Genomic DNA, 15,806 nt, shown 5'->3' with positions numbered 1-15,806 from the left:
TTGCCTGTTTTGCCACTTAGTTCTGTCAGCTTTTATTTCATGTATTTTGAAGTTCTGTTATTCAGTGCATACATATTTAGGATTATTATTGTCTTCCTAATGCTTTAACTTTTTAAGTCTTCACAAATGTTCCTCTTTATCTCTAATAATACTCCCTTGTCTCCAATTTTTTTATCTGATCTTAATATAGCCACACTAGCTCTCTTATTGCTATTGTTTGCTTGGTATATCTTTTTCCTTGTAAAGTGGATTGCTTTTAAATGGCATATAGCTGCATCTCACTTTTTTAAAAAATCCAGTCTGAAAAATCTCTACTTCTTAATTGGAGTATTTGGCTTATTTAGATTTAATAAATAGTTGGGTTTATGTTTGTCATTTGCTCTTTGTTATCTACTTGCCCCTCTGTCATTTTTAGTTTAATCAAATATTTTTATATTGTAATTTAATTCCTCTTTATTTTTAGCTAAACCTTTCATAACTTTTTTTTAGTGGTTGCATTAGGGATTATACTAGAGGGTATATACCATTTCATCCTTTGCACCTATGCACCTATCCTTTGTGTTATTCTTGCCACACATTTTATATTTACATACATCATGGCCCCCATAATAAATGTCTTAATTTTTGCTTTAAACGATAATTAAGAGGGGCATCTAGGTGGCTCTGTTGGTTAAGTGTCTGACTTCAGCTCAGGTCATGATCTCACAGTTTGTAGGTTCCAGCCATGCATCAGGCTCTGTGGTAACCACTCAGAGCATGGAGCCTGCTTGGGATTCTGCGTCTCCCTCTCTCTCTCTGTCCCTCCCCCTCTTGAGCTCTGTGTCTCTATGTCTCTCAAAAATAAATAAAAACGCTAAAAATTTTTTAATTTTTTTAATGTTTATTTATTTTTGAGATAGAGACAGAGCATGAGAGGGGGAGGGGCAGAGAGTGAGGGAGACAGAATCTGAAGCAAGCTCCAGGCTCTGAGCTGTCAGCACAGAGCCCGATGCGGGGCTCGAACTCACAGGCTGTGAGATCATGACCTGAGCTGAAGTCGGACGCTCAACTGACTGAGCCACCCAGGCGCCCCTAAAAAATTTTTAAATAAATAAACAGTAATTAAGAGAAGAAAAGGACAGCTTTTTCTGTTTACCCATATATTTACCATTTCTAGTGCTCCTCATTCCTTCTTACAGATAGAAATTTCACCTGGTATCACTTTCCTTTAGCATATATAACTGTCTTTACTGTTTTTTCTTTTAATGTTTATTTATTTATTTTGAGAGAGAGAGTGTGAGTGGAGGGGCAGAGAGAGAGGGAGAGAGAATCCCATGCAGGCTCTACACTGCCATTTCAGAGCCCAGCATGGGGATTGATGTCATAATCCATGAGTTCATACCTGAGCCAAAATCAAGGAAACTTAACCTTATGGTTTTTGTGGGTTTTCTTTTTTTTTTTAACATTTATTTTTGAGAGACAGAGCACAAGCAGGGGAGGGGCAGAGAGAGAGAAGGAGATACAGAATTCAAAGGAGGCTCCAAGCTCTGAGCTGTCAGCACAGAGCCCGACATGGGACTCAAACCCATGAACCATGAGATCATGACCTGAGCCGAAGTCAGATGCTTAACCAACTCAGGCACCCCAACCTTACTGTTTTTTATTAAGGTCTCCTGGTGATGAATTTGCTCAGCTTTCACTTAGACTAAAAGGCCATTTTAAGAATAATTCTATAGGTAATATGTCATTTTTAAGTATTTTTCCTCCATTTTCTTCTTTCCTCTTCTTCTGGAATTCCAATGGCACATCTGTTAAATGGCTTGAGAGACATATTATCCCACTGGTCACTGAGGCTTTTGCTCATTGTTTTTATCCTGTTTTTACTCTTTCAGATTGGATAATATTCTTGATGTGTCTTCAAGTTCACCAATCCTTTTCTTCCGTATCCAAACTGCTATTGAGTCCATCCAGTGAATTTATTGTTTCAGATACCGTACTCAGTCATAGATTTGTCCTTTATTTCTTTATGTTTCCATATCTCTTTTGGAATACCCCAATGTTTGATAATTGTGGCATTGTTACCTTCAAGTCCTTGAACATACCTATAGTAGTTGCTTTGAAATTATTGTCTAATCCAACATATGAGTCATCTCTGAGTCTGTTTCTACTGGCAGTTTTTCTCTTGCCTTTAGGTTAAATTGTCCTGTTTCTTTATGTGTGTAATAAGTTTTGGTCGTATGCTCAGCATTGTGTATAATACATAGAGACTCTGCTTTCTGTTACTTTTCTCTGCAAAATGCTGAGTTTTATATGGCAGTGTTTTATATTGCTGACTGATCACCTTGAACTTGTGGGATCTTAATGTTATGTTTTGCTTTGATGGATCTGTAGAAAGCCTGTAGTATTTATCAAGCTTTTTCTGTTTTTGTGGGATTCAGACTCTAAACTTTATCCCTGAAGCAGGCAGTAACTAAAGTCTGCTCATTTCTTCCTGCCTTCTAGCTGTTGTTTTCAGATGGACTCCTTGTAGTCTCTCCTACATATGTACCATTAAAGAGTCAACTGAGATCTGCAGGAAATTTATATGTAGACTTTAGGGTTCCTCCTCTTGGCTTGTTCCTTTTTGTTATTTCCTTTCTCAGTCCAGCCACACTAGCAGTCCACTGGCACCTCAGACCTTTAAAATTCTAGTTTTCTGCATGAGCTCTCACCACCCCATTTTGTACAGGCCCAGTAGGAATAGCTCTTGGGAAAACCTGTATAAACATGGATCCTACCCAGTGAATGTGAGTTCCCTTCTTCCCAGGATTGAATTCCCCCTAATTCGTATCTGCTTTTTGTTGCTCTTAAGAACCTTTAAATAGTTGTTTTTTTTTTATAGTTTCTCCAGAGTTAATAATTGCTATCTGCAAGAGTGTTAGTCCTATACAAGCTAGACTGCTATTACCAAAACTGGAGTTAATATTAAATTTATGGGGGTAAAACTTAATATATCTGATCAATGTAACAACTATTTAGCATGTACATGCTTAGTTTTGTTTTGTTTTTTTAACATGGAAAGCTAGTTTATTCCTGAATTCTGTATGTTATCTAATAACAAAATAAATAGATTTATTACTTAAATTATATATTCAATAAGTAACACATATTGGCAGAAATTATTATGAAGAAATAATCTCAGACTCCTGAGTTTTTGTTGTGGGGCAGTCACAACTCAGAATTGGTCCTGGTGGTCAGAAATTCACCAGGTAAATTTCACAGTTCAGTCACTATCTTGGAAAACACTAGGGATCACAGTCTTACATGCCTGTTAAGTAAGCATTGTGTGTGTTTGTTCAGCCGTATATGTTTTCAAAAGCACAATTACTTTTGATGTTTGTGCATTGTACTGATTTTGACAAAATCATCATGTGTTTTCACAGGAAGGTACGTAATAGTCTTACCATATAGAGGATATGTTTATCAGTATTAAAGGTACCATCTGGTTGTATTTTCCATGCACAGAGATGTTTTCTAGCTTTCTGCTCATCTGCTAATTGGATTCCTTCTCCCTACTCCCTTATATACTGGATTATAATATGCATAATAAAAGCTGAAAATGGGCTTTCTCTGTTGCTCCATTTACTTTTTAAATAATTTGGGCACCTGGGTGGTTCAGTTGGTTAAGTGTCCAACTTCAGCTCAGCTCATGATCTCATGGTTTGTGAGTTCGAGCCCTGTGTCAGGCTCTGTGCTGACAGCTCAGAGCCTGGAGCCTACTTCAGATTCTGTTTCTCTCTTTCTCTGCCTTTCTCCCTCCCTCTCTACCCCTCCCCCACTTGTGCTCTGTCTCTCTCTCTCATAAATTTAAAAAATTTATAAATAATTCTGGGAGAGATTTTATTAATGCATCATTAGTGTCTGACCATGGTTCAAGTGATTGGGCCTTAATGCCTGTGAATTCTGGCTTAAAATAAAGCAAATTTATTCCTGCACAGTACTGCTCTTCTGTGCATAAGACTTGCTCTTTTTTTTTTTTTTTTTAATGTTTATTTTTGACAGAGCACGTGAGTGGCGGAAGGGCAGAGAGAGGGATACACAGAATCCGAAGCAGGCTCGAGGCTCCGAGCTGCCAGCACAGAGCCCGATGTGGGGTTCAAACTTAGGAACTGTGAGATCATGCTCTGGGCCAAAGTTGGCCACTTAACTGACTTGAGTCACCCATGTGCCCCAGCCCTTTGCTCTTTAACCTGGTTTAAGCATTCAACTCTAAGATCCTATTTATGTCTTAAAGAATATTGTCATAGTTGTTGTTTTTTTTTTTTTAATAAAAATACTATCAGGGCTAGAACTATAATAACTAATAATACCTCACATAATCATTTGTATTATATAAGATATTTAAGTAATATTTTTCATTGTATTCAATTTTATTTCATAAAAAGATAGTCTATGAAAAAAATTTTATCCCTCTTTTTTCTGTTTTTTAAAATGCAGTAATATTGCTTTCTTTTATGAAAGTGGTATGGTGTTTAAATTGCTGAAGGAAATGGTAATGAGAAAGTAATTATTTAAGGCTTCACCTGACTTTTCATCTGAGAATTAGTACATTCTTTTAGTAGAGTATTAAGTGTGTGGGTGTCACCTTTCTTATTATATTCTATAATTTTACAGTACTGGGAAATGGGAAAAGAACAGAAATACTTCTTGATCTTTAACTTCTAAACTCATCAATGCTTGTCAGAAGAAAAACATCTTATATGAAAGAAAGTAAGGACTTCGTGAAAAATTAGTGATAGCTGATGTGCATCAGTGCTAACAGATCACAAGCTTGCATGTGTACAGGGGGGTTGCGCACATACACGTGTGTGTGTAAATTATATTTACCTTACTTTAAGCATTGGTAGGGATAGTGTATTTTCTATACCAGTCTATTCTATGTCTGCCTTAGTTCTTGATCAGACCTTAAACCACAAGTATCAATTACCTACAGTATGTAAGACCATCGTAGGTTCCTTGGAGAACTTAAAGTTACGTAAAATATGATTCTTGATTTCTAAAAAACTTATGATACAGTTGAGAAGAGTCACATTCTCATGAAAACTATATAGTAAAGGGTAAGTAGTACATGATAAATGCCTAGCCAATGCTACAGAGACAGTAAGATCCACAGTAATTATTGAGATGTAAAATCAGTTCTGGCACAAGGAGGTGTATTTGTTGAAGAAATGAATAAGATCACATACAGATAGGATGATCAAGGAAGGCCCCATGCTTAGTCATCTGTGATTCCTAATAAAGCAAGAGCTCTGTTAGCATATCATTGACATTTAAAAAATTGATTTTCCTTTAATGATTATTTAAGACAACTTAATCCTCTAAGGTTTTTTTCATTCCTGTCTTACATATGTTTCTGTAAGGATAGAACTTTGCTTTTGTAAAAAGCTTTTTCTTGGCTCATTTTAAAGATGTCCTGAGTTGAGTTTAGGTTAATGGCATCAATTCTTTTAATCTAATTGAAATATTTTGAGGGAACACTAAAATTTTCAAATACACTGGTTAAAACTATAGATAAATTAAAAAAAATTTTTTTTACTGTTTATTTATTTTTGAGCAAGAGTGAGCAGGGGAGGGGCAGAGAGAGAGGGAGACACAGAATCTGAAGCAGGCTCCAGGCTCTGAGCTGTCAGCAGAGCCTGATATGGGGCTCAAACTCACAGACTGCGAGATCATGACCTGAGCCTAAGTCAAATGCTTAACTGACTGAGCCATCTGGGCACCCCTAAAAACTTTAAGTCCTTGAAAATGGATTAAGTTTTTATGTCTGTGATTTGTGTGTAATAATAGTATTTCACAAAGCAAACTCCTCTTACTCAGGATTGTTAGCTGTTTCTTCACACAGGCCTTTCCACAATGCTTTTCCATATAGAAGAGACTTCTATTTATACTAGGAAACATAAGGTAGTAGAAAAAAATATGAATTTCGGAGTCTTGGCTCTGCTATTTTATTTGGTTATTGTAAATTCTTTCTTCAGCCTTAGATTTCTATAAAATGAGGACACTAATATGTTCCTCATAGGAAGATATTAAAATGAGAAAACATGAAGATTCTACAAAGTAGCCACTCAGTATTAGCTTCTTTCTTGCTTTATTTGATGATTACTTCACACTCCTTACAAATTAGTATTACAGCATTGGTCTTTAACCATTGCTGCACATTAGAATCATCCAGAGATCTTTTAATGAATGGTAAGGGCCCAGTCCAACCCCAAATTAGTTAAATCTATTTTTGGCGGTAGGACCCAAACATCTGGTTTTGTTTTTAGTTTCCCAGGTAATTCTGATGCATGGTAGGTATCAAGAATCACTGGTCTAGAGGGAATGATTTCACACATAACCTTTCAAGGAAATTCCTAACATAACTTTTTTCTAATTATTTTCAAAGGTATAATAATAATAAGTTTAACGTCACAACTGTAGCCCCGTTTTTATTAGAAAGAATCTAAGGATTAGAGAAATTAATATCCTCGAGGACACAAAGCTATAATAACGGAGAAGTTAGTATAGTTTCTTGGCTCAAATTTTATACTCTTTCTAGAAACACATTAAAAACTGTGTTATATTATGAGAATAGGTAGACAGGTAAGAATATAATAATACCCTCTCTGAAAGACCTCATTAGATACGTACTTTTTTTTTTAAGCATCAAAACTTAAAAACCATTTTATTCCATTTTCACAGAAAGTAAATAAATCTTCCCAATGTTTCCTCCACACACAAAAAAAATCCATTTTTTAAATGATTTTTTTTAATGTTTGTTTATTTTTGAGAGAGAACATGTACACAAGTTGGGGAGGGGCAGAGAGAAGGAGTACAGAGGATCCAAAGCAGGCTCCACACTGACAGTCGAGAGCTTGATGCAGGACTCGAATTTGCAAACTCCAAGATCATGACCTGAGCTGAAGTCGGACCCTTAACTGACTGAGCCACCCAGGCATCCCCCGCAAAAAATCCATTTTTAAGCTAGCCTGTAATAAACTTTGACATTCTTAAGAGCTGAAAATGTTGTACATTTTGAACACATAAACAGTTTAATAAATATTTCATGTCAGAAGCGAACTATGAGATCTTAGGAAAGATTTCTAGATATTCCTAAGTAAGAACATTTCATTTCTGCCCTGGTATTTTCAGAAGGTCTTTCCCAACTCCCACACCTTTCCCACCAGTTTTAAATAGCTTCTTAAAGCAGAATTTTACACCTGTTAGTGTTTTGCTGTAGTCCTAGAATTCACTGCCAGATTTCATAATGTGGAAAAATTTTGTTTCCCTAGCCCACAGGGCTAGGCTAGTCTCTAGTAGAAATGGAGCTACTGTTTATTATAGATTTTCTGTATAACATATTGGTTCTCAGCAATTTACCTAATGATTTCCCTTAATTTCCACAATAATCTAGTCAGTTAAGTATACTATTATTTTAAGCCCATTTTATGGATGAGAAAACTGAGGAACAGAAAAAAGACCTGTCCCCTAAGTGGCCTGCCCACAATATAAACTTTGCACTTCACCTTTTAGCTTTTAGGGTTTTGCCATTCCTCCCTTTCACTTTCAATATGTGCTTTGTAGATCTTTGTAGCCATAGTAAAATAAATAGAACCCCTGATAAAATTCCTTATGCAAACTGCAGTTTTTAGTGCCTACTTTTACCTGCAGGACAAAGTTAATATGCTTACCAGAACGTTCTTAGTCTGGTCTTTAATATATACAGCTTCTTTCTAATCCTTTTATATATTCTGTGCTGTAGCCAGTCTGGACTACCTAAATACTCTTGAATATACCTTGTGCTTTTCTCTGAACATGGTTCAGGGATTTGATTGTCTAGCAGCAGACAAATGTGGTGCTAGATCAAACTGTGCATCCTGGAAATTCATTCTATAATGGTGATATTCAGTCTTGGCCTCAGTGATTTTCACACTTAGCTGTGTAGCCATAATGTATAGTCCCCACATTTCTGATTTCAGTAGATTCAGGCACAAGGGGGAATATTGAGGCTAGCCCTTACTTTAGTACATCTCTAAAATGCCACTAAACCTTAAAGAACCAAAACAATTATACTTTTTCTCAAGTCTTCCCTAATCCTATCCCACCAGACTGTTGCCTACAGATGAAAATTTTGTCCTTTTCTGTATTCCTTTCCCTAAACAGATTAGAGTTCCAGTCTTTCATCCCTTTGCTGGCCTTCTATTGTTTCTGTTCCTTCTCACTTTAATTCAGCAACATTTGTGGAACACTTAAACTCTGAGTACTTGGCATAGTGAAATACAACCAAGTGATTTTTTTTTTTTTTTTTTTTTTTTTTTTTTTTTTTTTTAAAGAGAGGGCAAGGGAGAGGGGCAGAGGGAGAGAGGATCTTAAGCAGGCTGCATGCTTAGCATGGAGCCCCATGCAGAGCCAAGTGCCACAGCCCTGGGATCATGACCTGAACCAAAATCAAGAGTCAGACACTCAACCAACTGAGCCACCTAGGCACTCTGGCCAATAAAAACTTTTAACTGCCTTTAAATCCCAACCGAAATGTTACCACCTAAAGATTTTTCCCAGTATCCTGAGACGGGCCTTCTTTTTTTATTTTTTTTTAATGTTTTTTAATATTCTTATTCATTTTTGAGAGACAGATACAGAGCACTAACAGAGGAGGAGCAGAGAGAGAGGGAGACACAGAACCTGAAGCAGGCTCCAGGCTCTGAGCTATCACAGAGCCCGATGCGGGGCCCAAACCCACAAACTGTGAGATCATGACCCAAGCGGAAGTCGAATGCTCAACCGACTGAGCAACCCAGGCGCCCCAGAGCCTTCTTTTCTTATATCTGTGTTCTCATACCATTTTGTACTTCCTTGGTTTTTTGTGTTTTTTTTTTAATTTTTTTTTAATGTTTATTTATTTTTGAGACAGAGAGAGACAGAGCATGAATGGGGGAGGGGCAGAGAGAGAGGGAGACACAGAATGCGAAGCAGGCTCCAGGCTCTGAGCCATCAGCCTAGAGCCTGACGCGGGGCTCGAACTCACAAACCGTGAGATTGTGACCTGAGCTGAAGTCAGACGCTCAACCGACTGAGCCACCCAGGCGCCCCCCCCTTTTTTTTTTTTTTTTTGAGAGAGAGAGAGCATGCGCATGCGCGCCCACAAATGGGGGAGGGGCAGAAAATGAGGAAGAGAGCAAGAATCTCAAGCGGGCTTCACACTGTCAGTGTGGATCCCAATGTGGGCTTGTGAACCGGGAGATCATGACCCTAGCTGAAATCAAGAGTCAGACGCTTGGAGCACCTGGGTAGTTTAGTCAGTTAAGCATCAGACTTCAGCCCAGGTCATGATCTTGGGATTCTTGAGTTCGAGCCCCACATCGGGCTCTCTATGCTACCTGCTGTCAGCACAGAGCTCCCTTTGGATCCTTTGTTCCCCTCTCTGTACACACATGCTCTCTCCGCAAAATAAATAAACATTAAAAAAATAAAAGACGCACTGACTGAGCCACTCAAGTTTCCCTGTACTTCATTGGTTTATAGCACTTATCACATTGTGACATAAAGAATTGTTTGCATCTATCTCTTTCACTAGACTGTGAGCTCCTTGAATTAAAAAACTACATTTTGTTCATTTCTATGTCCTCAAAGAACCTGAGACAATGACTCAAACAAGCAGGTATTTTGTACAAGGGAGTTATATCACATGCGTATTTAACTTCTAGGAATTTTACACTGCGTACCAAAAAAAAACCCCAAAAAGAATGAAATAATCAGGCAGTTTCACCTGCCATTCTACCCAATGAGTTGATGCCTAGTATTGGGCATATGATAGGAGGTATGAATCTGTTGTTCCCACATGTCTCTCAAAGGGACCACCTCATTGGCTTGAGTGTGATTCTTTTGAAGAGATTTTTCATAACATCATACCTCAGACACAAGCCAACCACTTCCACTGGTGCTTTTTCTAGTGATGAAGAAAAGCCGTCTGTGTTGGATATGAGAGGTGGTATGTTAGTCTCTAACATAGTGCTTTCCTAAGGAATTATCCAGGGTAATTTTGACTAGACTTTTACTATATATTCACTGGTTTTAGAAGCTAACCCTTTATAAAAGACAGGAATACCACTATCCAGTTTTCCTAAATGAGCAATCTATCCTTTCTCGGAGTTGTTATAGAAGTTTGTTTTTATGACTCAAATGACATTTTTGCTGCTTGCTTCTTAGCTCTTTGTTCATGTCTGATATCACCAGTTGGAAAGTAAGGATCATATTTTTGTACCTCTTTGTATGTGGCATACTGCACATAGTACTCATTTATAGAATAAATAGACATTTTTATATGTTTTCATTATGCTAAGGTCTAAATGAGAAATAACCCAGAAGCCATATCTTTTAATTCACCATCCAGTGATCATCCACTTTCACATGATACCATTTGCTAAATTTTCCCTTCCAATTATCACATTTCTTTCTTCCACAGCTCTTCCGACGTGTTGCAGCAGCTTTGCCTGGAATGGAAAGCACACAGGACAGAAGCAGAGAAGACAGTATCCTTTTTGTTTCATCAGAAAATTTTATTGTTAACATTAGTCTTTAGAGCTCCTCTTGGTTGGCTAAGGAATATGCCATCACCTTTTACAACCAGGAATTGATGACTTAGGAATGTAGAAGCTCCAAGATTTTCTTTTTTTTTTTTCTTTTTAACATTTTTTAACATTTTATTATTTTTTGAGAGAGAGAGCAAGCGAGCAAAGGAGGGGCAGAGAGGGAGACACAGAATCTGAAGGAGGCTACAGGCTGTGAACTGTCAGCCTAGAGCCTGATGCAGGGCTCAAACCCACGAACTGTGAGATCATGACCTGAGTCGAAGTCAAGATGCCTAAGTGACTGAGCCACCTAGGGACCCTGAAGCTCCAAGGTTTTCTGTAGCACATGAGATCTGGTGGTTCAAGGGCATCCTTTGTAGCCCGCTTCTCACTGCAATTAATCAGTGAGAGGGTTTGTGTTTGTTTACTTGCTTTTTAATGAGCAGGAAACTTAGAATCACCGCCCTCTGCCTCTTAATTTTGAGTCCCATTGGCTCTGGGCTTTTTCCCTACAGTATATATCATGTTTTCCTCCCTTGCTTTTTCTTGAGCTTTCTGCTTGGCACAGGCAAGAAATAATTCAGTCTTGAGTGTTATTGTGGCCTCTGCTTTCAGAAACAGGACATAATGAAGTACATGTAATAATAGTTATTTCAAAGGATTTTGAATCTTAATATTTTAATTGTTTTATATTTAGCGTTTTTCCATATGCATTTTTATTAAGCCATAGAATTCATAGCACTTTGTGTTCAGCTTTTCCCACTGCTAGATGTTTTATGTTTTCTAAGCCTTTATTTTTTTAAGGTTGTTTTTTTTTTTTTAAAGTTTATTTATTTTGAGAAAGAGTGTGCACAAGTGGGGAAGGGGGAGAGAGAGAGAGAGAGAGAGAGAGAGAGAGAGAGAGAGAGAGAGAATCCCAAGAAGGCTCTACTATCAGCAATGGAGCCTGGCATGGGACTTGATCTACTCTAATGAACCGTGAGATCATGACCTGAGCTAAAATCAAGAGTCGGATGCTTGGGGCGCCTGGGTGGCGCAGTCGGTTAAGCGTCCGACTTCAGCCAGGTCACGATCTCGCGCTCCGTGAGTTCGAGTCCCGCGTCAGGCTCTGGGCTGATGGCTCAGAGCCTGGAGCCTGTTTCCGATTCTGTGTCTCCCTCTCTCTCTGCCCCTCCCCCGTTCATGCTCTGTCTCTCTCTGTCCCCAAAATAAATAAACGTTGAAAAAAAAAAAAAGTCAGATGCTTAACTGACTGAGCCATCCAGGTGCCCCTAAGCCTTTATTACTTCTAATAGCATAATGTGTTCTATGGAGTTGAAGTCCCATTATTTATTAAATTCTCTCCCTGAACTCTTTTGTAAGCTATTTTCAGAGTTTCAGATAATCTCATATGGAACATAATCTTTACATGGTTTCTTGCTCCTATAATTTCCTTAAAACAAATTCTCATGAATAGGGCTTAACTTTATTCTGACCCTTGTTGCATATAGTAGATATAAACAAGTTTATTCCCTTTGAGCATCTCGTTATAGTGAGCTAGCTATACTCAAAAATAATGGCTGTATCAGTTCTGAAGCCAGTAGGAATGGAAGGAGCTTGCAAGAGATGTCAGTGTTCAGCAGAATTGGAGTTGTACCTTCCCATTTATAGCTCCTTAACTTTTGTTTCAGTGATTGACATAAAACTGGAAAAGCCTCAGGAGCAACCAGTCAGTGAAGGAGGCTGTTCCTGCTAATCTTCCATGGCATCTTCAACTTTTCTTCAGAAGCTCACTGCTTTGGCCCCCTTACTCTTTCATTGACTGCAGTGTGAATATTGGCTTGAACCTTTTCCCTTCAGTAATAACGTATTGCAATTCATCATTGCTGCCTGTCTCGTGGAGATGATCTATTAGCTTCACAAGCACAAAAAAGTCAGTGTCTTCATTATTTATATTTTACAAAAAGCCAAATGATTCCAACATATTCCAGTGATAACTTTAAAAATTAGATACGTTTTCTCAATTTTTGTTTCCTTTTCAATGTTAGGATAACGTACTTCAAAATGATGGAAATTCCAACAGTCTGTGGCTAGGTTAAGGAGCAATTGTTCACAGCAGCACTTGCCTACCTACTTGATCTCTCTCTGCTTTTCTCACCTTTCCCTTATTGCATTCCCTATTCTTACCATCTCTCCCTCAAAACAAATGAGGTATGACAAAGCAGGAGTTAGACCAAGCCCAATGGAGTTATCCTTCAAATTTAGTGATACCACTTGCTCTAGCCCTTGGGCCAAGATGTCCAAAATTATTCTTGAGCGCTGATATAAATTACTTAGACTTTATTTGAGGTCAAAACTCAACTATCATGGTAGGCAGTGCTTGAATAAGAAAAGGGTTCTGATGCATCTTCAAAATGAGTCCTAATGAACACAGTGAGTACTTACAAATTAAATGAACATAAAATGTATTTCAGACCAAAACAAATGACCCTTTCACATGTTAGTCCCTGGGAGAGAAGAGTTAACAGTGCTTCAGAACATGTTTTTAATACTGAATTCTCCCAGTGAACTATTTCTCCCAGGATTTTAAAATTCTCAACATAGAGTTATTCTGTTTGTTTAAAAAAAGAAGAAAACTTTTGTAAGCAATAGATTTCTCTAGGGTTTTTCTTTGTTTCAAAAAATGCTATGCAGGCCAGGCACTACAGAAATCAAATTCTTTTAAGAAGAACCAGCGGAAGAATTTAAACTTGGTACCGTGATCAAAACTACAATAAACAATGATATCTAAAGCTATCATTGTAGAAACAATGATATCTAAAGCTTAACAACAAAAGAATCCTCAACAGAATAGCAAATACTTTGCTCAGGACATTTGAGGTCAAATTGAAAATGGAAACAGGTTTCTTATAAGCCCCTAGTGGCAGATCTGGAAAAGCATACATAGAAGAGGGAAAGGAGAGAATGGAAGTAAAACTTAATATTATGCAGATTTATGCCTTATTTTTTAGCATTTTTTTTTAATGTTGGGTTTTTCAGGCTGGTTTTGCTTTTTATTAGATCTGTATAGTTTGGTTAATTAACTAGTGATTTAGTTTTATATTTAAGCTACAATTAATCTTTTTTCTTTGTTGATATTTATTTCTTTGCCTTTTTTTTTAAACTACTTTCAGTTTTTAGATGTTTTGTCTGATCTATTTAGAGCTTCATCACCATGGCAATATATATTTCCCTTAAAACACTGTAAACAAATATACTAGGAGTGCACCATTTTAATCTTTACTAGTTATTGTGAGATTGCTGTGTAAGTTAATAAACACATTTGTAAATACATTATTTGCAGGACGAAAATTTCTGAGTTACAGCTCAGGAAAAGCCTGCTGAATTTACGTTGTAAGCATTACTTAACACAGTATAAAGATGAAAAGACAACAAAAAATATCTTCATACTTCCTCATCCCCTCATTGCAACAAAACCCTTAACTGGGAACCTTATTCCCCTCTCTTTCCTCTTCCTTCTCCAGTTCCCACTTATTGTCACCTTGTAATATTCAGAGAGCACTTGGATTATGGGTCTGAATAGAGAAATGCTTTCAGATAATCATTAGCCCACATACCAGTAACTTATACTCAAAGATGGGATGGAGTTGTAAAGTGCTTTTATAATACAATATTATTGTTAAAGGCAAGGGTTGACTCTTTTGTTTTTATTTTGACATGGCATGTCCTGAAATAAATATCAATTCAATATGGCAGATGGGTCATATTCTTTATTTAGAAGAAGTTGTGATTTCTGACATGGGGGTGATTGTCTTCCTACACTGTAGTGTATGATTCTTTTTATGTATCTTTAAAACAGTAATCAGTTATGCTGCTTTTTAATATCGGTCTTTTTATTTGGCCTGGGGTTCTTCAACTGAAGCAGTGAAGTGTGTTCATAGTCTAGATTTTTTTTTTTTAATAAACAATTTTGCTGCCAAAAATATATAAATAAAACACAAACAAAAACAACTATTGACTTGGTTTCTATTCCTGCCAAGGTAGTAAGTTAGTATGAATTTCTTACTTCCTCCTTAGAATTATAAAGGGAACTTGAAATCCAGAAAAATAAAAAAACAGCACTAAGAAACCCCTAGGGAGTCAGAAGACTTTTCAGCTGTTACAAGTGGGGATGAGTGGCTACAACTTGAAAGACAGGGCCACTGGTAGAGGCAATAATATATTAAGAAAAGTAATTTACATTCTGCTTTTGCCTCCTCCTAACCCCACCTTTGCCTAGGGACAGGGACAGCAAACTCCTGCCCTCCCACCACATCCAGCCTGCTACCTGTTTTTAAATTAAATTTTTTTTGGAATTCACTGCAAAGGTGGGGTTGAGTAGTTGTGACAGAATGGCCCCAAAAGCCAAAACTATTTACTGTCTGGCCCTTTACAGAAAAGAGAGCTGGCCCTTGCCTTGGCACAAATGATAGCTATTTCCCTTACTACAGAAAGGGAGGCTACAGGCCAGACTACGGGTACAGGTGTCCACAGGGGTAATATCAGGGCAGTGTAAACTAAGTGAGGAGTTGTTGAAAATAGGTGGAGAATGACCTGCCTGCCTTAGGCCTTTCACTCACTCTCTAGCCTTTCCCTTTTTTTTTAAAAAAATTTTTTTTTTCAACGTTTATTTATTTTGGGGACAGAGAGAGACAGAGCATGAACGGGGGAGGGGCAGAGAGAGAGGGAGGCACAGAATCGGAAACAGGCTCCAGGGTCTGAGCCATCAGCCCAGAGCCCGACGCGGGGCTCGAACTCACGGAGCGCGAGATCGTGACCTGGCTGAAGTCGGATGCTTAACCGACTGCGCCACCCAGGCGCCCCTCTAGCCTTTCCCTTTTAAAACTTGCGTTAATGAGCTGTAATCTAGGTGACTGCCCCCTGCAAAGCTGCTTCTTCCTAAACTAGTTTAAAGGTAAGACTCTGAAATAAAGTGTGGTTTAGTGGGATGTTACTGAATGGGAGCAGCTACATGTATGGTCTTGTGGTTCCTGGAACTCTGTCCCACAGTTTGTCTCCTCCCCTTCTTAAACACGACATTCTGGTCTTTGTCCTTTGCCCAGTATACCTTCCCAGACTTGTAACACATACCCCCAGGAGAATTTGGAGCCACAAGCCAGAGTAGTTGGATACCTGAAACTGCCTCAAAAGAAAAAGTGAATACTGGGGTGCCTGGGTGAGTCAGGAGGGTGAAGCATCTGCCTTCAGCTCAGGTCATGATCT

The 15,806-nt window shown here is 38.0% G+C and overlaps 1 protein-coding gene across 2 annotated transcripts in view; it reads left to right on the top strand.

Annotated features, from left to right (window-relative positions):
* The window catches only part of RAB6A (RAB6A, member RAS oncogene family), an 85,942-nt gene extending 71,643 nt beyond the window's left edge, over positions 1–14,299 (top strand). For both annotated transcript variants that reach the window (XM_040489291.1, XM_040489290.1), the window contains exons 7-8: positions 10,460–10,526; positions 12,236–14,299. In XM_040489291.1, coding sequence (XP_040345225.1) covers positions 10,460–10,526; positions 12,236–12,300 — 132 coding nt within the window. In that variant the 3' untranslated portion in view covers positions 12,301–14,299. The remainder of the gene's footprint in view (positions 1–10,459; positions 10,527–12,235) is intronic.
* Positions 14,300–15,806: the final 1,507 nt, after the last annotated feature.

Source organism: Herpailurus yagouaroundi, unplaced genomic scaffold, assembly GCF_014898765.1.
Source record: "Herpailurus yagouaroundi ecotype Mexico unplaced genomic scaffold, PumYag 180, whole genome shotgun sequence".
Taxonomy (NCBI): Eukaryota; Metazoa; Chordata; class Mammalia; order Carnivora; family Felidae; genus Herpailurus; species Herpailurus yagouaroundi.
The sequence above is the reverse complement of the archived record's forward strand: the minus strand, read 5'-3'. Positions and strand labels throughout refer to the sequence as shown.